The sequence below is a fragment of the Paroedura picta genome, chromosome 3 (assembly GCF_049243985.1).
Source record: "Paroedura picta isolate Pp20150507F chromosome 3, Ppicta_v3.0, whole genome shotgun sequence".
Classification (NCBI taxonomy): domain Eukaryota; kingdom Metazoa; phylum Chordata; class Lepidosauria; order Squamata; family Gekkonidae; genus Paroedura; species Paroedura picta.
The window spans coordinates 38,019,899-38,043,517 of NC_135371.1; the positions used below are offsets into that span (position 1 = coordinate 38,019,899).

The 23,619-nt window shown below is 44.0% G+C and overlaps 1 protein-coding gene across 9 annotated transcripts in view; it reads left to right on the forward strand.

The window, feature by feature from the left end:
- The window catches only part of GRIP2 (glutamate receptor interacting protein 2), a 496,366-nt gene that overhangs the window by 410,955 nt on the left and 61,792 nt on the right, over positions 1-23,619 (forward strand). For all 9 annotated transcript variants that reach the window (XM_077325341.1, XM_077325343.1, XM_077325344.1 and 6 more), the window contains exons 7-8: positions 1,869-2,014; positions 22,357-22,504. In XM_077325341.1, the coding sequence (XP_077181456.1) occupies positions 1,869-2,014; positions 22,357-22,504 (294 nt within the window). The remainder of the gene's footprint in view (positions 1-1,868; positions 2,015-22,356; positions 22,505-23,619) is intronic.

The following is a 23,619-nucleotide window of genomic DNA, read 5'->3' on the forward strand; positions in this document are numbered from 1 at the left end:
TGAATTCAATTCTCCCAAGAGACAGAGGAGAGGTTTTTTTAAGCCAAATCAAAAATATTGACATTTCAAATCCATTAGTAACTTAAAAATCAGCTCTTGAAGTATTCAGTTATCTGTTTGTACCCTCTGACTGAGTTCATACTGATTTATTGTAAGATCCCTTCTTAATGTTCTTGCTAACAGCAAACTCATGCAACTGTATACAATACTCAAAGTATATGTAGATCAATTCAGGTGTGTAGCCATGTTGGTCTGGAGCAACAGAACAACATTTGAGTCGAGTGGCACCATTAAGACCAACACCTTTGTATTCAAGGTATAAGCTTCCATGTGTGTGCACTGTTCTTCAGTCCCTTCTTTTTATCTGAAGAAGTGTGCATTCACATGAATGGTTATACCTTGAATAAATTTTTGATGGTCTTAAAAATGCCACTGGACTCAAACTTTGTTGGAAAGTACACATGTAGGCCACTTTATAAAACTTTGTAGAACGTTTGCTGTATCAGTCAAAGACTTCTGCTGTGGTAGGCTACACCGTGTGCACAGTTATACACTTTTATGTACTCCTGTTTCATTTTTACACCTACAGGTGTAATTACTACTGCAGCTGTGGCTGCATCCTCCCCTCTCCTGGTACATATTTATTTAATTATTTACTTTGTAATCAACCTTTCGAACTTTACATTGGGAATTATTAGGAAAGGAATTGAAAATAATAATGGCCTTGTGTGGCCTGTTTTGGTGGACCTGGTTTGAGATATTGTGTGCAGCTCTAGTTTACCCTTCTTCAAAAAGGACATTGCAGAACTGGAAAATGAACCGAGGAGGACAAAGAGGTGGTCAGGGTGCTGGTGCACTTTTCATGTGAGGAAAGGCTGAAGAGTCTTGGCCTCATTGTTAGAAAAGAGATGACTAAAGGGAAATATGATATAGGCTTATAAAATTATGCACAGGTAGAGAGAACTTTTTTCCCTCTCCCAAAATACCAAAAGTCAAGAGCATCCAAGGAAGCTGATGGGTAGTAGATTCAGGATGGACAAAAGGAAATACTTCTTAATGAATAATTAAAATGTGTAATTCACTGCTAGAGAATGTAGCAATGGCCACAGGCATGGATGGCCTTAAAAGAGGATTAGCAGATCCGAGGATGATAGGTCTCAGTAGCTACTAGCCATGTAGAAACTGAAGCAATAAATCTCTGAATTCTCTTTTAGGGCTTTACAGAGTTATTGAATTACATGGGTGATAAGACTGAGCCTACAATACCCCACAAGACAAGTCCTACTTTGATTAAACCAATCCAAAGCACATCCCTTAATTCCCATTTCTGTGTCCAAACACCTCAATGGCATGGCATGGCCCATAATACCAAAGTTTAATGAGAAATGAAATAAGAACAAAAAAGTGGAACAGCTCTTGTCCATCCAAATAGAGAGCATAGACTAAATCAACTGGTACTGTCTCCATCCTGCAGCTCAGTATGAAACTAGAACTGAATCCCAAGCAGAAGAATTATCTGGGAAGACCTGGGGGTACTGCAACTGCCAACTATCATCTGGTTGAGGATTGGCAAAGAAATCCATTTGTGCCCCACATAGTTTGGCTTAACAGTATATTTTATGTAATATACAAGTGGCATACATCTCAATGGAGCAGGCATTCTTTGGACACTTTGTAAATGTACCAGGAAGTTGTATCATGTGAGCCATCTTACTTATATCCTTGGAGCCAACATGGGAGCAACCACAAAGATAGCAACAACCATGCCTATTAAAAGTAGCTGTGTTTCTGAGTCTGGGGCTTATGAATGCTGAAAATAGTTTTCTAGGAATAGGTTCAAGTTTTATGTTTGCCTTGTTTTTTTGCAGGGAAGGGTCTCTGAAAGTTGGGGACAGGCTGTTAAGCGTTGATGGGATCACCCTCCACGGTGTCAGTCATGCTGATGCTCTGAACATCCTACGCCAGTGCAACCAAGAGGCTCTCTTCCAGATTGAGTATGATGTCACCATCATGGGTAAGAGAGCTTTGTATGGTATTTCCCGAGAAACCTGAATCTTAGGAAGAAATAAATAGAACCATATAAAGCTACGTAAGTGTAAAGTAAAAAAAGTATTTGTGAAAAGCTATGACCTGTATGTGTATATATTCTAGAATTCAGAATATTTATCAATGCTGCCAGAATGCTGTTTCAACAAGCTACTAGTGAGGAATTAGGCACAAACAGAGGATGTCATATTTTGGTCACATGATGAGAAGACACTGTTGGAATTTATTTTTTTTTGCGGGGGGGGGAGTAATGCTAGGAAAAGTTGCAAGCAGCAGGAAAAGAGAAAGATCCAATGGACTCAGTCAAGGAGGCTATGACCCTCAGGTTCACAAGTTGGAATGACATGATGGCACTTCACACAAACAGATCAAATCAATCCTGAACTCTATCAAAAAGCTTAAAACGACTCAAGCAAGGATATCATACTTGGGTCACATTTTCAAGAGTCACTGGAAAAAGACAATAATGCTAGGAAAGGTTGGAAGTCAACTGGAAAAGAGGAAGGCCTGACATGAGCTGGATTGATTGAGCAATCTGTTAATGATAAAATTAAAGATAAAATTAGTAGACAAAAAGTTATTGAAGAAGAATCAGCCTGGATTCTGTAAGGGAAGATTTTATCTCACTAACCTTTTAGTTCTTTAGGGGGGCGGGTGGACAAGGGTGACCTTGTAGATGTTGTTTACTTAGACATCCAGAAAGCTTTTGATAAAGTTCATCATCCAAGTAAATTCAGGAGTCATGGGAGAAGATGACAAGTCTTCCTGTGGATTAAAAACTGGTTAATTAACAGGAAACAGGGAGCATGTATAAATGGGCAATAGTCACAAAGGAAGGTGGTAAGCAGTTGGGAACCGCAGGGTTCAGTTCTAGGTCTGGTGCTTTTTAACTTGTCATTAGTGATCCCGAGTTGGGAGGTGATGGTACCGCTGTACTCTGCTCTGGTTCGGCCTCACTTGGAGTACTGTGCTCAGTTTTGGGCACCCCAGTTGAAGGGGGATGCAGACAAACTGGAGTGTGTCCAGAGGAAGCCAAGAAAGATGGTGAGAGGTTTGGAGACCAAGACGTATGAAGAAAGGTTGGGGGACTTTGGTCTGTTTAGCCTAGAGAGGAGACGACCGAGAGGGGGATCTGATAACCATCTTCAGGTATTTAAAAGGGTGCCATATAGAGGATGAAGCAGAGTTGTTCTCTCTTGCCCCGGAGAGACGGACCAGAACCAATCAGATGAAATTAATTCAAAAGAAATTCCATCTAAACATCAGGAAGAAGTTCCTGACAGTTAGAGCAGTTTCTCAGTGGAACAGGCTTCCTCAGGAGGTGGTGGGTTTTCCATCTTTGGAAATTTTTAAACAGAGGCTGAATAGCCATCTGACGGAGAGGCTGATTCTGCGAAGGCTCAAGGGAGTGGCAGGTTACAGTAGATGAGCGATAGGGATTTAAATGTCCTGCATAGTGCAGGGGGTTGGACTAGATGACCCATGATGTCCCTTCCAACTCTATTATTCTATGATTCTAAGCAGTGAAGTGGCTGTTTGCAAATAACAGTTAATTGTTTCAGGTGATGAGAACCAGGGAGGTCTGTGGAGCACTCCAGAGGATATAAATCTATGATGCGGACTCATTTGGAATACTGCATATAGTTCTGGTCACTGCACCTCAAAAAGATATTATAGCATTGGAAAAAGGGCAGAAAAGGACAATTAAAATTATTAAGAGGGTGGAATACCTTCCCTATCAAGAAAGGTTAAAGTGATTAGGGCTTGGAGAAACAATGAGTGTGAGGTGACATGATTGTTGTTGTTGTTAGGTGTAAAGTCGTGTCCAACCCATCGCGACCCCATGGACAATGATCCTCCAGGCCTTCCTGTCCTGTACCATTCCCCAGAGTCCATTTAAGTTTGCACCGACTGCTTCAGTGACTCCATCCAGCCACCTCATTCTCTGTCGTCCCCTTCTTCTTTTGCCCTCAATCACTCCCAGCATTAGGCTCTGCTCCAGGGAGTCCTTCCTTCTCATGAGGTGGCCAAAGTATTTGAGTTTCATCTTCAGGATCTGGCCTTCTAAGGAGCAGTCAGGGCTGATCTCCTCTAGGACTGACCGGTTTGTTCGCTTTGCAGTCCAAGGGACTCACAAGAGTCTTCTCCAGCACCAGAGTTCAAAAGCCTCAATTCTTTGACGCTCGGCCTTCCTTATGGTCCAACTTTCACAGCCATACATTGCAACTGGGAATGCCATAGCCTTGACTAGACGCGCTTTTGTTGGCACGGTGATGTCTCTGCTTTTTAGGATGCTGTCTAGATTTGCCATAGCTTTCCTCCCCAGGAGCAAGCGTCTTTTCATTTTTTTGCTGCAGTCCCCATCTGCAGTGATCTTGGAGCCCCGGAAAATAAAATCTGTCACTACCTCCATTTCTTCCCCATCTATTTGCCAGGATTTGAGAGGGACGGATGCCATGATCTTTGTGTTCTTGATGTTGAGTTTCAAGCCAACTTTTGCACTCTCCTCCTTCACCCGCATCAACAGGCTCTTTAGTTCCTCTTCACTTTCTGCCATTAGAGTGGTATCATCTGCATATCTGAGGTTGTCGATATTTCTCCCTGCAATCTTGATCCCAATTTGTGACTCATCTAACCCCGCCTTTCTCATGATGTGCTCCGCATACAAGTTAAATAGGCAAGGCAACACGATAGCGATTTAATAAATTTTGGACCTTTTCACAGAGAAACATAGCACTATTTTCCAGTTCCCAAGGGAGGAACAGAAATATTTGCTGGCTGAGAATTCTGCCTGGCACATGACAATCAATATGAATATATTGCAGGATCAGACAACCAGCTGGAACAGATTAAAGAAGTATATGCCCCCGTGTTGAAAACTGGAGGGGGTGGAGTTCTGTATAACTGTGTGTATCTGTATATTGACCTCTGAGGAAGATCAGTATGATCAAAACACATTAGGTCTGAGCTTGTGGGCATTAGTGGTGTACGCACTGAGATCATTTGCGTGTGACCGATAAATAATGAGATCCTCTTTATGTTTTTAGACACTTTGATCTCTGATAATAATTTAAAAATATTTTCCTTTATTTATTTATGTAGTTTTATCCCTAACCTTTGTGAGCCTCCTGATGGCACCTGGGTTTTAGCCACTGGGTGACCCAGTGTTGTGCTGGGTTGACCATTGGGCTAATCCAACGTGGCTTCTTGTATGTTTTTATGACATTTTTAGGTCATTAATTCAAAGGGTCTACATAAGTGAAAAGCTACTTGATGGTTTTGCAGGCAAATATCCTAGTGTAACTGTTCAGGATAGAGCCATTCCTTTGCAAATAGTGAGACAATGAACCATGTTGTCCAGGAAAGCTGTAGAATATTAGTGGAAGGTTAATAGACCTAGAGTTGGCTCTAGGTGATGAATTCAGCTTCGGTTTTTAAAAAAAGCTTGCCTTGGTAACAGGAGATCAAGCAGCAGAGATACATACATTTCCAACAGAACAGACCTTTCTGTCACAGAAGAATGAGCAATCAAACCTTTCATATACAACAGAGTCAAATGGCTTAACTTGAATACATTGTGAAGCAGAGCTACATTGTCACATTGTGTGTAAATGATATTGAATACTGTAATGAAAATATTGTAATGAAAAATAGGAGAGAGTCATTTCCTCTTACAGCACAATCAGTCTGTGGTAAGGGAAAGATCATATAACCTGCCAGTCTAAAAATCGAAGAAAGGTTACAGTGCCAAGTTCTGCGCACCCTTTGGTTGGTCCTTGTATTGTGTCCTTGTCTGTTAATCTGTTTGCCTTCATTCAAATCCTAGTTCTAAATGTATGTAAAAATACTTGGATGCTTTGTATTCTTAGTAGATTGAATCATCATTCTTTTGCATATCCTGAGCAGAAAGTACTTTTTCACACGATGCCTAAGTAACGTGTAGAACTCTCTGCTAGGACACTAGCATATTTAGCTTGTAAAGAGGATTAGTTGAGCTCATGCAGGGATAGGTTTACAAATAGCTGTTAGCCTTTATGCCAAATGGAACATCCCAAGGTAGCATATCTCTGCATACCAATTCCTGAAGAAGAATCACACAGTGGTTGGTCTGGGTTTCTTTGCCACTGCTTATGAGCTTTCCAGGATGTGTGACCACAGCAAGAGACAGAATGTTGGACTAGATCAGAGTAATTGTAATCCATGGACCTCTGGAGAGCCACAGTTTGGACACTCCTGGACTAGTTAGACTATTATGGTGATTTAGCAGGGATATTTCTTGCATAGCCTTCTGCCTAGCTTACTGCCAAAGGAGTTCATTAGGAACTTGGAACTTCACTAAACTTGAACACTTGTGTAATTCAAACCCAAAAGCTTTGCCAAGGTCTGCTTTCAAAGTGAGAGGGGCAGAGGTCAGTATAAAAAATAAATGAGCCCTAACAGAAGATACTGATGGATCAGAGAAGGTGTGCATTTGTCTGAACAGGATGGGTAGGAGATAAAGACAACACTGGGGCAAAGTATGACAGAGAATAGGCAGAAATTGGCAGGGTGGGGCCAGGGAGGGCTTTCTTGTGCCCTCTGGAGCAGCATATGCTTCCCTGGGTCAATTTGTCTTCACCCTTTTACAGTCCTGGCCATAGCAAACAATAGAAGGTGGTGACATCCTGAATGCTACTAGCAAGGGTTTTGCCACCTGTTTCTTTCCTCTTGTGCACGTGAAGCCTTTCCAGCATGTCATCTATGATTCTCCTACTGCTTATAAACATACTTTGTGTACATCAATATCTTGAGTGTCTGACTCTACTTGGAGCATTGGACAGGTATGATCCAGGAGCACTGTGTTGGGATCTTGATTCCCAGGTATGGTGGAGCCTGATTCTAATTGGGATTATGGTGTAAGGGTAGAGGGGTTCAAGGAGCCTTTGTTTAACCAGGGAGATTTCATTAGGAAAGAAAGCTTTTACCTATTAGGTTTCTTACCCAGTAGGACAAATAGCTCTGAGTCTAGTTTAGCCAGGTGGGATCGGGCTGGCAGTGGGGGGATTTGGGGGCATGGTTTGGGAACTCGCTGATGTCACACAAAAGTGACAGTGAAGAAGTCAGGGGTGGTGCTTTAACTTTTGTGTAAAACTCTATGGTAGAGCTTTATCCAAAAACCAGACTGGGTGCCACATGTGCCTGCCTCTCTCACACACACATACAAAACTTGCAGAGCCTTAGTTTGTGGCTCCACTGCCCACAGCATCTGCTTCCCCACCTAAAATCCTCATGGAGCCTCCATTTGCGGGTCCACTGCCATCTGCTGTCATGCCCATTCTCATTCCACCCAAAACTTGGGGAGCCGCTGTTGGCATGCAGCTTCTGCAATACGGCACCACAACTTTCAGATGGGGAGAGTGGGCACGATGACAGCAGGCAGCATCTGTGACAGAGCCACAAATGGTGGCTCCACAAGTTTCAGATGGGGGATAAGTCCTAGAGGGAATTTCCCCCATTTTGAACCCCTGAAGTGGGGGATCCTCAGGCCCCAGTGGGGGGAGGGGTGTCTGGCATGCCTACTTGAGCCCCAGTTTGGGGAGGAAACAAGCCCTCTTTTTTGGCATGCTGTGGTCCCGAGTTTCACTGTCCTTCTGTCCACCTGAGTAGCACTGAATTCCCAGACCATGTCTCTCAACTGTACCTGGAGACTTACCTGGGAAAAAGAATGTTGCATAGTTATTTAAGCCCTGAGAAAAATTCACATCTTCCTGGAAATTTTTAAACAGAGGCTGGATAGCCATCTGACGGAGAGGCTGATTTTGTAAGGCTCAAGGGGGTGGCAGGTTACAGTGGATGAGCGATTGGGATGTGAGTGTCCTGCATAGTGCTAGGGGTGTTTTCCAACCCCTGGGCGGCAGCCCGGTACCGGGCTGTGGAGCCCTCGGTACCGGGACGTGGCAGGGGGGAGGGAGGCGCAGGAACAAATACGCAGGCGCGGCAGCTCTGCACCTGTGCATTTGCGCCCGCCGGCAAGCGCCATCCCCCCCCCCCCCCGGGTCCCTGACCTGAAAAAAGTTGGGGACCACTGGACTAGATGACCCATGAGGTCCCTTCCAACTGTATTATTCTATGATTCTATGACTCCTTGGAAGAGGAATTGAAGTATTGAGTAATGTTCCTAATACTTATCTGCTTGTGAGGAACTTTGGAGTACACGTATTCAAAGCTTCTCTGTACTTCAGAGGTCTAGCTAACAGAGCCGCATTTGAAAACCAAAAAGAGCTCCTGGCTCATCCATTGCACATTTACCAACCAGAGATTAGGACACTTTGGAGAACGTTGATCACAGAAATACTCACGAGGAAAGTCAAAGCAGACTATACTATAGGAGACGGCAGCCAAGGAAGTGGTGTCCTCTCCAGGATAGAATGGAAGGAAGAACCCTGTTTGGGTTGTATGTATCTGTGGGCTGCTGCTGTGGAAGATCAAAGGCCAGCAGTGTAAAATGTTTTCAGGCACTAAAGTTATTAGAGCCTTTGAATTTCACAAGCCTCGTGTGGGAGATGTGTAGTTTTTGTCCAGCAATTTAGAATGGTTCGTAGTGGTGGTGAATACTGAGCAGGGTGTCCCAAAAGATGAGTTTTAGGCTGTTAAGCTTCAGAAGCTCAGTGAACTGTTGCTGAATTTAATGCGGGGGGCGGGAGAACAGACTGGACTGGCTATTTTTGAAATCCCTTTCCCCCCTCCCTCCTTTAAACCTGTCAGCTAGTTTGACATATTTGAGCTCTGGAGCCAAGGAGGACCAGTGTTACTAATTATTTTCTAGGTTACTACTAGGTCAGGAAATCAAATGGCACCACATTTCAGAAGATTGAGGGGCTATGTGCAGAAGGGCTGGGAAAGCTTTTCAGTACTATGTCACGCAAGACTAGAGCTGGGAAGATCTTCAGTGTGTGTGTGTGTGTATGGGGGGGAATTCAACAGTTCTAAACATTTCATGGAGTGATTGTAATATCCTACTGATTAACTTGAAGCTAATGAAATGTCCTGACCTGTACAGCCCAGGTAGCCCAGTCTCCTCAGATCATGAAAGCTAAGCAGGTTGGCCCTGTCATTGTTTGGAAAGGAGACCACCAAAGAAGTCCGGGGTCCCTAAGCAAAAGCAGGCAAGTGCAAACCCCACCTCTGAATATCTCTTGCTTTGAAAGCCCTCTTGACAGCCAAAAGAAAGAAAGAAATGCAACATGTTTAGTCTGACACTCAAGGTAACCGAAACGGTTGGAAGAAAGAAAGTAAAATATGACTATGCATGTAGTATAAATGTACAAAATATCATATGTAATTTGGTAATACATTCAGCATATCAGTACCTAATCCCAATATAAAGACCAATGTCCACTTACAAAATTTCAGGTTTAAAAGTGCATACTCCCTCCATATTCAAGCATTATTACCAAATGTGTTTCAGCACCTGGCCTTCCTCAGTGGTGTAATCCAAAGTGAGCACTCCATTAACTTAACAAAAAAAATACATAAAACTTGATCATACACATAGTGAAATGAAGGGGGGAAGTAAGATATCTATGTTAAGAAACATTAAAAAAAACATGGATAACAACCTTATTCACACTAAGTTGTTCACCCATGGAGTAAGTTGTATCAAATTTTCTTGTGACACAACATGGACAGCTCATTAAGCTATAAAATATTTATTTTGCCCATGGATCTAAAAGGCACATAAAACATGAGTCTAAGCAATTGCTAATTTTTTAATCTTCTAATTGTTTTAGGAAAAAAAGGTTTGTCACCAACTGGGAGGGAAGATGAAATAGTACAATATTTGCCTTCTTAGGTTCAATCTTCAGTGCTCAAAGCTCCCACGGAGTGCTCAGGTACAACTAGAAAAGAATCAGCATCGTGATATCCCCCCCATCCTTCCAATAGGAAACCAGCAGTTCAGAGTAATAGCTTAAACTGCTTGAACTTTAAGATGTAGTCTTTTGTATGAAGAGAGGGGAGGTGGGGATGGGGCATCCCCAATACAGGGAAATATTAGATCCATCTGTTTCCCCATTAGCAACCTGAATATGGCAGGCCTAAAACTTAGAAATCACATCTATCTAAGCTCTTAAGAGACTGGGGTTTGGGAGAGCTACATGGGCATTTTCTGTTGGGAGTTTGTGTTCCATTGTTTTTGCCTATTCCTGTGCAGAACCGGGCATGCTTTATGTTTTAGTTATGTTAATGGGGCTTATAGCCAGATAAGTGTGTGTAGGATTGTTTCTCTTTATGGCATGCCCTGTGTTTGTAATTGTAACTCTTTTATGCTCCTATCTTGACTGTTACTGTTATATTTTTGCTGAGGATTTTATTTCTGGAGTGTTATCAGTTTTAATCATTCCAAACCAATTGTAGTATTTATTATTAGCTGCCTTGAAATTTTTTTGAGAAGTGGGATAGAAATATTCTAGGCTAATTAGTACCAATCCCTGTGTAAATTACTAAGAAAATGTAAGAATCTGGTCCCTAAACCCTGGATTTATGCTTGCAGAATCCAGGTTGCCTTTTTTCAGAGTTCAGAATGTGTTCCATATATATTCCTTTGGCCAAAGGTGCCCTGATTCTCCATACCTCCTTTGCAACAGAACCAAGGGTGTTATTTGCATAGCACACCTGGAGCTGAAAAAATAAGGAGCACTGCAGGGAAAATTAGATGTGAATCGATAGAAATGATCAAAAGATGATTGCAGATAACAGGCATAAGAATAGACTTTCAGGCCCAGGTCTGATTCATGTTGGCTGCATGCAGTTGCTTGATGCTGATGTAGCTTGGCTTACGGAAGTGAAATATATCAGAGTGAATATCTGTGTGCTTTTCTGCCTCGTAGGCACATTTCTATTTGCTTCTCTGTGTCAGCCTGTGACATTTTTTTTTCTGCCATGAATTTACTGTAGGAGGTAATGTTGGGGCAAGATGTGTCTACTTTCCATGCTTTCGTTATAGCAAAAAGGTCCTGATTCTGTTCTGAATGGGACAGGGGTGGGGGGAACTGCTAAGAAGCTATTCTTAGTGAAGAAAAGCTATGGCCCTTACTAGTAATTCATGTTATCAGTTGAACAGAGATCTTGGAGAAGTTTAAGCTCTGTAGCTTGGTATAGAGCTGATGGCCAAAACTGACATGATGTCTGGTATGAGGCTTAAGTGGGTTCATGATCTGCAGTTTTAAAGTGAGGTTTTTCTCCCTCTCTTCCAAGAATTCAATGTATACGCACTTGCTCCTCTCTCACTGTTCCCCTGGGTCAACCTCTCTCTAAGCATGAATTCAGCACATATTTTTCGAGCCACTCAACTGCTAACGCCTAATCCAAATGGAATAAAATAGCTTTTCCGGGAGATAGGCTGAGAATTAAAGTAACTGAAGTAACTGATGAGTAAAGTGAAGCTTTGATCTGAAAACATATGTGTTTAATCCTTTCTGTACTTCACTGAGAAAGGTGCATATCAACATTTTGCAGATGGAGAATCCTGCAGCTTGTCAAAGATCTGCAAAGATCACTTTGTCAGAAGAAGGTAGTGGTGGGATAATCCACTTGCAGTGCAAAAGCATGATCTGGGTCCTTTATTAAGGCCCTTGGGTCTACTGCAGTTACATATAAAGCAATGGATGTGATGGTCTGATTTAAGGAGTGAAAAGGTGAGGAGGCTTACTTTTCCATGCATCTGCCCTAGGATTACCATACCAGAAAGAGTCCCTGGTTGATAAAAGAGCCCTCTAGGATGAAGAATGCAGGAGTAAGGAGGGCTCTGCTCCTTTCGTCCTTCCTCCCTTCTTTGCTCCTAAGCTGGGCATCTGTCCTTTACTTTGTAATTGATTGCATCAGATCTGGGTTTAAACACACAAATCTGCAGCCATCACATCTACTTTGGTCCTCAAGAAGTGAGGCCTGGCAGCTGGCTGTCCTAAACCATTCAGGGAGAGCAACTCAATTGAATACGAAGGATGCACAGCCTTGTGGTATTCTGTCTGAAGTCATATCTGAGAAGCAGGGTGTGAATAGTAAGAATACATCTTGAATAAGAATAATATTTGTTACTGACTGAATTACCTTATATAACGTATCCAAGGGAAGGAATGCTTAGCATTCACAAATAGATGGTGACTTGAATGTGTAGAAACTGGTTTGAAATTAATCTTGGTTGCTAAATTGTTTGTGACAGCCAGAGGCAGCCTACTATTATTCAATCTGGGTTTCCTTTTGTAATTGGCCAGTGGTTCCACACTGCCCTCTGAGGATTTCCAAACACCTGGAGAGGATTTTCTTTCTCTCTTGGGCAATCTGCTGCTACTCCTGACCTTTATAATGAATTGCCTGCTTGAAGGGTCAGGGTCAGCTTCTCTTCCAAGTTCTGAGGCCTTGCCTTGTGCACCTCTGGAGGAATAGCTGCTTGCCCACTCCTGGCCTTTCCCCTGGCACTCCTTTTAAAATAGCATGTCCAAGATGGTGGAGATCCATATGGTAAAGAAAACCCTTGCCAGTGTCAAAAGTTATAAGATATGTTTTAAGAAGAAAATGTTGAAAAGCATAATTTTAGCTCAACACCAGATTGAGCAAGGGATATAAATAAATGAGTAAAGTGTAATTTCTCTGTTCCTTTCTATATACTTGCCTATCAGATCTTTGAATATAGGACAGGCTCCTTAGTTTAGGAAATTACAAGTCTCTACAGAGTTTCCATTACCTTGAACTTCAGTTATACAATATGACCACATGGCTAATGGATACCTTCTCCAGAGCTCACTTAATAGTTCTGTCTACTCTGATTGACTCAGTACCTAAAAGAGTCCTTCCTTGCTTCCAGGAGATTTATCACCTATCTTTCCCCTATTCACCCACCGACCAGGTCAGGTTGGGTCACAGAGTCTTTTCCTGAAGTCACAGAAATTTTCTTCCTGATTCCCCACTCCATCACATGAAGCCTGCTGGGTGACCTTGGGCCAGCCACATTTCTCTCTGAACTCTCTTGGCCCCACCTGCCTCACAAGATGCCTCGTTTGGGGAGGGGAAGGGAAGGGAAGGAGATTGCAAGCAGCTTTTAGACTTCTTAGGTTAGAGAAAAGCATGGTATAAAAATCAACCTTCATCTTAAATTCTGTTCTCTGGACAAACTGTGAACATCTCACATGTAGATGACCCAAAGCACAAAGGATGGGTGGCTAATGCTGTGGTTTGCTTTAACTGGAATGTTTAAGGATGGGTTGAGAAAGAACTGTGCTGTTACGAAGGAATGTAGAAGATTCTCCCAAAGTTGGTGGTTAGATCAGATTAAAATGCTCAGATATACTTCCAGCATCTCACAACAAGAAACAAATTCAGCTTTCCTGATTACATGCCATGTTTGTTCCACTTTTTAATGGTGGGAGGCTAAATGATTATAAATCATTGCAAAAATGATGTCAAGTGCATAGCATTCCCACAATTGGTCCATGCGCTGTAAACTGGATTGCCACATTATTTGATCTGCAGGACATTCCTTCAGTGTTGCAGTGAATTTTCATATTTATCAGGCTGTTGAAATGAACCCTTTAGTACATAGAATCATATCAAATTAGGGTAATCTAGTCCAATTCCCTGCACAATGCAGGAACTCACAACTACCTGCCTACCCACAGTGACCCTAATTTCACGCCCAAATGATCCCCCCCCCCCCCCCAATATCCAGATTCCAGCCTGGCCTAGAGGAAATTCACCTTCATTATCCGTCTTGTAGTGCGGCCCCACATTGGGACTGCACAAGCACAAGCCAGCCACAGAAAGTATTTTCTAGCTTAGCTCCTATAGGGGGCACTGCCCCTCGACACAGTGTGCATGCGTGCAACTTCCTGCCGGAACATACACATGACTAGAGACGGCGCATCCCCCTTACCCTCAGTTCCTTTTTCGCTGCCATGAAGTATAGTCGAAGTCTCAAACAGCCACATGTTCTCGAGGATGGCCTCAAAAGCCATTTTCAAGAAGTTCTCCCATTGTGGGGTGAATTCACCTACCATCCTACAGCAGCAATTAGCAGTTCCCTGGGTATGCAAGGAAGGGCCACAAGAGACAAATACTGGCACATCCCGTCTTGACCACCAACTCACAATCTGCATAAGTTCATACAGTCTGCATTTCTATCCGATGACTATCTAGTCTCTGCTTAAAAACTTCCAAAGAAAGAGAACCCACCACCTCCCAAGGAAGCCTGTTCCACCGAGGAACTGCTCTAATTGTCAGGAACTTCTTCTGGATGTTTAGCCAAAAATTCCTTTGAATTAATTTCAACCCATTGGTTCTGGTCCGATCCTCTGGGGTAACAGAAAACAACTCTGCTCCATCTTCTATATGACAGCCCTTTCAAGTAGTTGGTTATTGTATCACCTCTTAGTCGTCTTCTTTCCAGGCTAAACCCACCAAGCTCCCTCATCCTTTCCTCATATGTCTTGGTCTCCAAACACCTCACCATCTTCATAGCCCTCCTCTGGACATGCTCTAGTTTCTCTACATCTTTCTTCATTTGTGGTGCCCAAAACAGAACACAGTACTCCAAGTGAGGCCAAACCAGAGCAGAGTAAAGTGATACCATCACCTCGCATGATCCGGACACAATACTTCTTTTAATGCCGCCTAAAATCCCATTTGCCTTTTTAGCCACCAAGTCAAACTGCTGACTCATGTTCAGTGTATGGTTTACTAAGAGCCCTTTTTACACATGCCAGTGCTAATACAAGTCTCCCCCATCTGTACACCGCCCGTGGCGCCGCGGGCGCCACGGACTAAATAAATGGTTAAGGGGCCTTGAGGAGGGCTCTGTCCGTGATGAGGAAGGGTCCGAATTGGACCCTTCCTCACGACAGACAATCGGAGGGACCAATTGGCAGGCGCGAAGCGCCTGCCGATTGGTCCCTCCGATTCCCAGCCCCAGCAACTGCGAGCCGCGCTCAGCGCGGCTCGCAGTTGCTCCCGGCCTGACGTGGTGAGAGGCGCGAAGCGTCTCTCACCGCGTCAGGCCGGCCCCAAGGAAGCCCCCGCCGCAAACACAACACAAGACTCCAGCCGCCGAGAAGCTGCAGAAAAAAAAGAAACACCCCCGGAGGAGCCTTTCGCCGCAAGCGCGACGAGAGGCAGCAGAAAAAAAAACCCCTGTAGGAGCTCCAAGCCGCCGCGCCGACGAGAGGCAGCAGAAAAAAAAAAACCCTGTAGGAGCCTTTCGCAGATCCAAGCAGCAGAAAAAAAAACCCCTGTAGGAGCTCCAAGCCGCCGCGCCCACGAGAGGCAGCAGAAAAAAAAAAAAACCCTGTAGGAGCCTTTCACAGCTCCAAGCAGCAGAAAAAAAAACCCTGTAGGAGCCTTTCGCAGCTCCAAGCAGCAGAAAAAAAAACCCCTGTAGGAGCCTTTCACAGCTCCAAGCAGCAGGAAAAAAAAACCCTGCAGGAGCCTTTCGCAGCTCCAAGCAGCAGAAAAAAAAACCCTGCAGGAGCCTTTCACAGCTCCAAGCAGCAGAAAACAAAACCCTGAAGGAGGCTTTCCCAGCTCCAAGCAGCAGGAAAAAAAACCCCTGTAGGAGCTCCAAGCCCACGAGAGCTCCAAGCCCACGAAAAAAAACCCCTGTAGGAGCTCCAAGCCCACGAGAGCTAGCAGAAAAAAAAAACCCTGCAGGAGCCTTTCACAGCTCCAAGCAGCAGAAAAAAAAACCCTGTAGGAGCCTTTCGCAGATCCAAGCAGCAGAAAACAAAACCCTGTAGGAGCCTTTCCCAGCTCCAAGCAGCAGGAAAAAAAAACCCTGTAGGAGCCTTTCACAGCTCCACGCAGCAGAAAAAAAAAGCACCTCCTGGTGTCCCCTGGGTCCTAGCACCCATTGCATTCCTGGTTGCAATGGGCTTTCTTGCTAGTCCTATATATACTTGAGATTCTGGGGATGGAGTAGTTCCTTTTGCAGCCACATTACAATTTTAGATGTACCTTTAAAACCTGCAAATGTGGAAACAATCTGTGACTGCTGGGAGCAACGGTCTTCATAATTTGCTAAGCCCTAAGTGGGTGGAGAAAGGGGCAGAGCCAGTCTGGGTGAGGGGCCAATCGGAAGGCTCCAAGGCTCGCAGGGAAGCCAGCCCCTCGGAGTGGGAGGGTGGGCAGGAGAGGCTTCCCTGCAGGCCTCAGAGCAGGCCCGGCATGTCGCCGACATGGTGGGCCTGCTCCAAGGCCCTCAGAGAAGCCGGGAACTCAGCGGCGGGGGCGGCGGGCAGGGGTCCCCATGTGGGGGAGGAGTGGACTTTGAAGCCTAGTGTGTTTATAATTTTCATTTACAATATAGATACACTCAGAGAGCTGTGGTTGGCTGCAGCCTCCTGATGGTACGTTCATTGTCAGTATATTCTTTGCTGTGGAATACGTGGATTTATTCAAGCATATTGGGGTCATATTGGAGCTTCCCTCATTTTTTGTTTGCAAACTCCTTCTATGACTGTTCCTTGGGCTGCTCTGCTGTCCTGGAGACGCATGCAACTCAAAAGCAGATGTCTTATCCCCAGTCAAAAATATCCAGGTTGATTTTTTAATCTGTGTCTTCAGAAGTGGAACGTCATTCACTATTAGAATCAACACAAGCTTGCCCCTGGAAAAGAATACATTCAGCCTCATTCCCCAGCTCCCCAAATTGTCAGTTTCGTTCCTGTTGAAAGTTGGATAAATCTTTTGGGGTATTATCACATTACCTGATGTCAGCAGCATGTGGTGTCTGAGACGCTTGGCTCCTGGCAGTATTGCTTTACATGCCATGAGCATTGCTAAGCAGTCTGGATGTCCTGGCTGGTAGAAAGGAAAGCATATGATGCCCTTTGAGTTTGTTGTGTATATTTCTTTAATGACTTTCCAGAGACAGGTGTTGTTGTTTTTTTAATATTCCCTGTTGCTTTTGAAAAGAAACTTACATTTCTGATGAGGCTGATGTGCCTTTTTATTTACTTGACAATTTAAAGCAAAATTATCCTTTAAGCAAGTCCCAGAGGTATTGGGTTGCCGAGAAAAGAGCTACACGTAACATGTGAAGAGTTAAACTAGTGCTATAGCTCTGGGCCAGTGCTAGGGAGGGAAAGCATCCCTAAGCAGTGGAACAGTGGTGGTGTTGCATGCTTTTTTCTTTTTGCTGTCAAGTCACAGCCAGCTTATGGTGACCCCATAAGGATCTCTTGGCAAGAGGCCTTCAGGATTGGTTTGCCCTTGCCTACCTCTAAATTTTGACCCTGGTATTACTTGGTGACCTCCCATCCAAACACTGACCAAGACTGACTTTGTTTAGCTTTTGAGATATGACAAGGTGAGGCTATCCTGGGTGTAAACTGCACTGAGCTTTTATTCCAACCCCAGATCAATTCAATCCCTGCCCTCTACACAGAATACGATTTCCATTTGGTTTTAGGGCAATTTAAATTTTCCTTCTGCAGCAAGAAGGATTGATCCAGAGTGACCCTACCTTTATTGTGTGATATCTTAGAGTGCTTTTAATGCTCAATATTTAAAGGCTGTTTTGAATCTGGGCTCTCCTCCGTGGTAGAGTACCCGTGATTGGCCACAGGTGGTCATGTGACAAACTTCCCTTAAAGGAGAAGCCCCTAATTTCTCTCAACTTCTGTCGGTCCTGGATTTTTCTCCCTTCTCTGCCTTTTTCGATCATCTCCCCCCCCCCCCAAGAAAAGAAAGAGGCGCTCCCTGCTTGGCTCCTCTTCCCCCACCCTTCAAGAAATGAAAGAAAGAGGCTTGGTCCCCCCCCTCTTCTGAACTACCCTAATCACATGCAGAAGACTTTCCTGTTTCAATGTGGGGGGGGGAGAGGAAGATCCGAGTTCAAAGCGATCTGAATTCAACAGGATTGACAATGGAATAATCAAAGTAAGTGCAGACTCTGCCCTGGGCTATCCAGGTCAGGGCTGTTGCAAGATAGATAGCAGGTATGAAAACTGAACTGGAGAGGTATGCACGGGGGAGGGGGAGGGAGAGGCCTCAACCAACTGAAAGAAATAGAGTGTGAGGTGATGAACCATTACTAAAGGTTCCATTACCTTTTTTTCAAACAAGGCTGCACCTGCATTTCTTTGTTAGTGGTATAGCATTATTTGTCTGAAGAGTCTTTTTCAGTTGGGAAGAAGTACAGGCAGGAGGAAGAAGTAATTGTATTTCTTGTCACCAGTGACAATAGGATCATCAGGTATGCATTCAGACATAGCAAAAAGCTAAGCTGAGGTTCAAACAAAGCTTGGTGTAATATTCATGTGTCGCCTCTCTTCTCCCTCCCATTCACTGGTGGTGAATAATACCTCAAGGCAACATAGCTTCAAGCAAGGGAACTGAATTGGTCTAACCTCTACATTGAAAGGATGTACAACAGGTTTCACCAGAGGGTAGAGCTGGATTTGTCTATGGCTCTGATTAAGAAGAGCTTTTTTTATACCCCACTTTTCACTACCAGAAAGATTCTCAAAGTGACTTACAATTGCCTTCCTTTCCTCTCCCAACAACAGAGGCCCTGTGAGTTAGGTGGATCTGAGAGAGCTCTGATAGAACTGAGACTGGCCCAAGGTCACTCAGCTGGCTGCATGTAGGGGTGTGGGTAATTATAGCCAGCTCTTTATATTAGAGGCCATCACTCTTAACCACTATACCACTATGTCTTTGTATGTGTTAAATGCTGTCAAATCATTTCTGACTTCAGGTAAGCCTATGAATTAATGTCCTCCAGAATGTCTTGATGTTAACAGGCATTCTCAGATCTTGCAAATGGTGGGTCGTGGCTTCCTTGATTGAGTCAGTCCTTTAGACTTAATCAAGAGTTACTAGACTTAAGACAAGAGTTACTGGGAAAGACAATAATGCTAGGAAATCCTTTGGACTTTTCAACTTTTCCTAGCATTATTTTCTTTTCCAGTAACTCTTGTCTTCTCATAATGTGAACAAATTACGAAAGCTTCAGTGTAGTCATTTTAGCTTCTATGATGAGTTCTGGCTTGATTCAATTAAGAACCCAATTACTTGTCTTTCTGACAGTCCACAATATCTGAAATTTTTTTCTCCAACACCTCATTTCAAAGGAGTCTACTTTCTTTGTTCAACTTTCACACCCATACATAGTAATGGGGAATACTTTGATATGAAATAACTTGAGCTTAGTCACCAGTGATACAGCTTTACATTTCCCAGCTTCAGTCTCCTTCTGATTTCTTGTGTGCAGTCTCCCTTTTAGTTGATGATGGAGCCAAAGAGTAGAAAATTTGAATTTCTTCATTGTCAACCTTAAAGCTGTGTAATTCCCTGGCAGTCATTACTTCTTTAGTGAGGGAAAAAGCTACCCGCAGAGGTATTGGGGGAGTGGGATATCTAACCATTGACCATGTGAATATGAGAACTTTATAGTAAAGGCTTACAATTAGGGGAAAGGAGCTCCCAAATATAGTTTAAAAGTAGTCAGATGGTAATTGCATGACCCGCAGTGGCTGCCCCGCCCCCCAGGCAGTCACAGTGACTGCATAGGCCCCGGGAGCCTAGGCAGCCACTGTGGGACCCATGGGGGCCGAGGCAGCAGCTGCCCCACCACCCAGGTCTTTGCAGCGGCCCTGGGGGCCTAGGCAGCCACTGTGCAACCCGCGGAGGCCGAGGCAACAGCAGAGGAACACATAATCTGGAGGGGGAGGGGAAGAGAGTATGTGTGTGTTTTTGTGTGCGTTTGCTTGGGAGCAGGGAGAGAGGGAGGTTGGAAAACCTACAGGTAAAGTGGGAAACGGGGGGGGGGGAGGAAGTCCGTGTGTGTGTGTGCATGGGGGAAGCAAACAGGGAAACAAACAGATAAGGGGGGAAGGGCAGGGTGTCTGCGTGTGTGTTTATATGCATGTGTGTTTGTGAGGGAGGGGGCCCTGACCTGGTAGCTCCAGAGCAGGTATGTGTCCCACATACCCTCTGAGAGTCATATTGTCAGGGCAATTTTTTTTTCTCTCCTCATGATTTTTCTCAGCAGGCTATGCCATTCTTTTGAAAGTCAAGATGTTAAGTGTCCTAACTACCAGTCAAGTTTCCTTTTTACCTCCTGTGAAAAGAACTCTTGTGTAGTGAGGAAAAGCGCCACACCTGCCTCTTGCTATGTTTAGGCAGCAAAGCAATGGTTCTTCTTTGGCCAAGGCAGGAAGGGAGCTGCCCACCTCATCCCCCATATGGATTGTGGGTACTGGAACCACTGGCCCTCATACTAAGCTTAAGACTCTTTAAAGTTATGATTGTTGTTCTTTCGTATGTGAAGCAGAATGGAAGCTCTCCCAACTGTATGCAGTCTAAAGACTATTATCTCTCCTGGTTTCAGATTTTGTTTTTTGGGCCAATTTAACATCCTCTGTAGTTTTTAGAAGGAAATATCTATTTCCTAGAATGAATTGTTACTTTGTCCTGCTGGCACACTTCCACACTAGACAAACACTGAGCAGCAGTTCTGCAACCTTTGTATCTGCTTTGCATCCCAACATGAGACAGCTGTGCTAAATATGAACAGCTGAGTAGTTCAAATCTGAGGTTTTGTGAGTGGCATTTGCTCTCTCTGGTCTGTTCAGATTTCATGGATTTAAGAAATACTTAATTGGGACCTTTGTTTGGAGGGGGGGGACTGAAGAGTAGGGTACCTAGATAATAATTTATAAAGAGAAAGAAATAATGTTAAGATTTATGATAAAATCTTAAATAAGTTTACAGAGCATTTTTTTAATGTTTTTGCTTTTAGCCTACATTTGTGAATATGATATGAATGAATGTAAATACAGTGATATCAGCTGGAATTTTCTTCTTTGTACTTTTGCTTTATGGGTGAAGTTAGAGAAACCAGAGAGCTTCTACTTTGTGCTGCTTATACCCTTAGGCCTGAACCTTGAATGCTTCTTCTTTGGAATTTTCTGAACTCTGCAAGCATATACATAGAATCATCCTTCTCCATTGTTGTTCCTCTATATATTTATGAAACAGCCTAGGGGGTGGGACATGTCTGGCTGTCCAAGTTGGAATAGGGCCAATCAGGGTGCAGCCAGCTTTGCCCTGATTACCCCTGCCCCTGCAGCTCCTGCCCTCCATCCCTGGACTCTAGCCTCGTTGCTCTTAGACACACCTCAGTGCCTAGAGCCAGCAGCAGGTAAGGGGAGAGGCCCTGGGTAAAGGGTCGTGGTGGAGGCCTTGCTAACGAAGGCCTCTTGGCCTGCTAGGCTGGGCCTGCTGACAAGGGCATCCGGGCCTGCTGACTGCTCATTAACGACTGCTAAGGTGCTGACTACCTGACTGCTAAGGAGCTCTGTCGACCCTGCTAATGAGCTGCCTGGCCCCCACCCACCCCACTTGATCTGGCTGCGAGCTGCCACCCAAAGCCACCTTAAGCAGTCTGGCCAGGGGCCAGGGGAGGGAAGCCTTTCAAGGCCCGTACTTAGGAATGGGCTTTGAAGCTAGTAGAATAATAGAATTGTAAGGGACCTCATGGGTCATCTAGTTCAACCCCCTTCATTATGCAGGACACTCACATCCCAATCATTCATCTACTGTAACCTGCCACCCCTTTTCTTTCACAGAATCAGCCTCTCTGTCAGATGGCTATTCAGCCTCTGTTTAAAAATTTCCAAAGATGGAGAACCCACCACCTCCCGAGGAATTCTGTTCCACTGATAAATCGCTCTAACTGTCAGGAACTTCTTCCGGATGTTTAGGCGGAATTTATTTTGAATTAATTTCATCTCATTCATTCTGGTCTGTCACTCTGGGGCAAGAGAGAACAGTTCTGCTCCATCCTCCATACGGCACCCTTTTAAATACTTGAAGATGGTTGTCAGATCCCCTCTCAGTCACCTCCTCTCTAGGCTAAACAGACCAAGCTTCCCCAACCTTTCTTCACATGTCTTGGTCTCCAAACCCCTCACCATCTTTGTTGCCCTCCTCTGGACACGTTCCAGTTTGTCAACATCCCTCTTCAATTGGGGTGCCCAAAGTACTCCAAGTGAAGCCGAATCAGAGCAGAGTAAAGCGGTACCATCACCTCCCATGATCTGGACACGATACTCCATTTGATACAGCCCAAAATCCCATTTGTCTTGGGTGACTGAGTCACACTGCTGACTCATGTTCAATGTATGGTGGAAGTGGGAACTTCTGTAAAGGTGTGTGAGGCCGCATGTGTCAAGGATTGTATGACCAAGTCGGAGCTAGCTATGCTGTAGCCATTGATAGCCTTTTCTGGTCTTGTGCCATGTTTGGAAAACATCATAAATTGTTTGTTTTGTGTTTTAGACACTGTTGCCAATGCTTCTGGCCCTTTGCTGGTAGAGATAGCCAAGACTCCAGGTTCTGCACTAGGAATCACACTGGCAACCAGCACTCATCGTAATAAGCAAGTCATAGTTATTGACAAGATCAAGCCAGCCAGTGTGGTGGACAGGTATGAAGCTGAACTGCCTTGCCTTTTCCCATTGTTATGTCAGTTCTTTGTTTCCCACATTTAAAATACGTGTTCCCACATTTAAAATGGGGGGGGGGGAGTTTGCTACCACATGGTATTTTTACAGATACAAGGTGATATTGTGCAAGGAATATTGTGGCTAATCCTTCTTCAGGGCCTTCTTATTATTGACAAATTTGTGAAACTTGCATTTAGTGCCAGTTCGAGATGTGTTCTTATTCAATTTTGGATTTAATTGAATATCTTATCCTTTGTGTGTTCTTGCCCTACTGTTACACTGGTTGCTTTTGTACCCTGACTTTATACCACAGGTGATGTTACTGTGACTAATACTGTGAATAGATTTTATTGTGGATTTGGATTTTAAATTATTTGAATGGATTTTCTAATTCAAAATTGTATTTAATGTTTGATGCTGTTAGCGACCCCAGACAGATTTTGGGAGATGCAGGATAGAAACCATTACTATAAAATTAGAACACATATGCTTTGGTGCATTGGAGTCATTGGAGCCCTTTAGAACCAATGTTCACATGCAATGTGTAGCAAGGAGGGCATGCCAGAGCATGCTTTTGGATGCACACAGAGTCCAGAAGGCCAGACCACTTTCCTATGTAAACTAAATATATGGCCCAGAATCCTCCATCAAGTTCAGGGGCCCTTGTCAGGGGTTCTTTTATGGGCAATGTGGAAGGTCTTTTTGCAGGTAGAAATGTGTGACCCAGGAATTTAAAACTATTGCTTGGTATTGGTAGTTTTACAATCAAGACCATCTGACAGCGTTCCTGCTAGTGAATTTAAGTGACCATGTGATCCAAGATAACTGGATTTGGTTTGGCAGAGATTAATTAGGCCCAATGGAATATGCAGTATGAGCATAAATTTAAACGTTAATTTGGAGAGACCGCAGATGTCTATTTTGAGATGCTGGCTGATGAGGAAGGATAACCTGTTGCTTAAAGGGTAAGTAGCTACTTGGTTTTTCTGCTGTTTTCTTCCCTTCTCAAATTGTTTGCCACAGTGGACCCTTTATGGACTATGAGTGTGTATTCTTTTGAGTGCTATAAATGCACAGTAGTTCAGAATGTAGACAT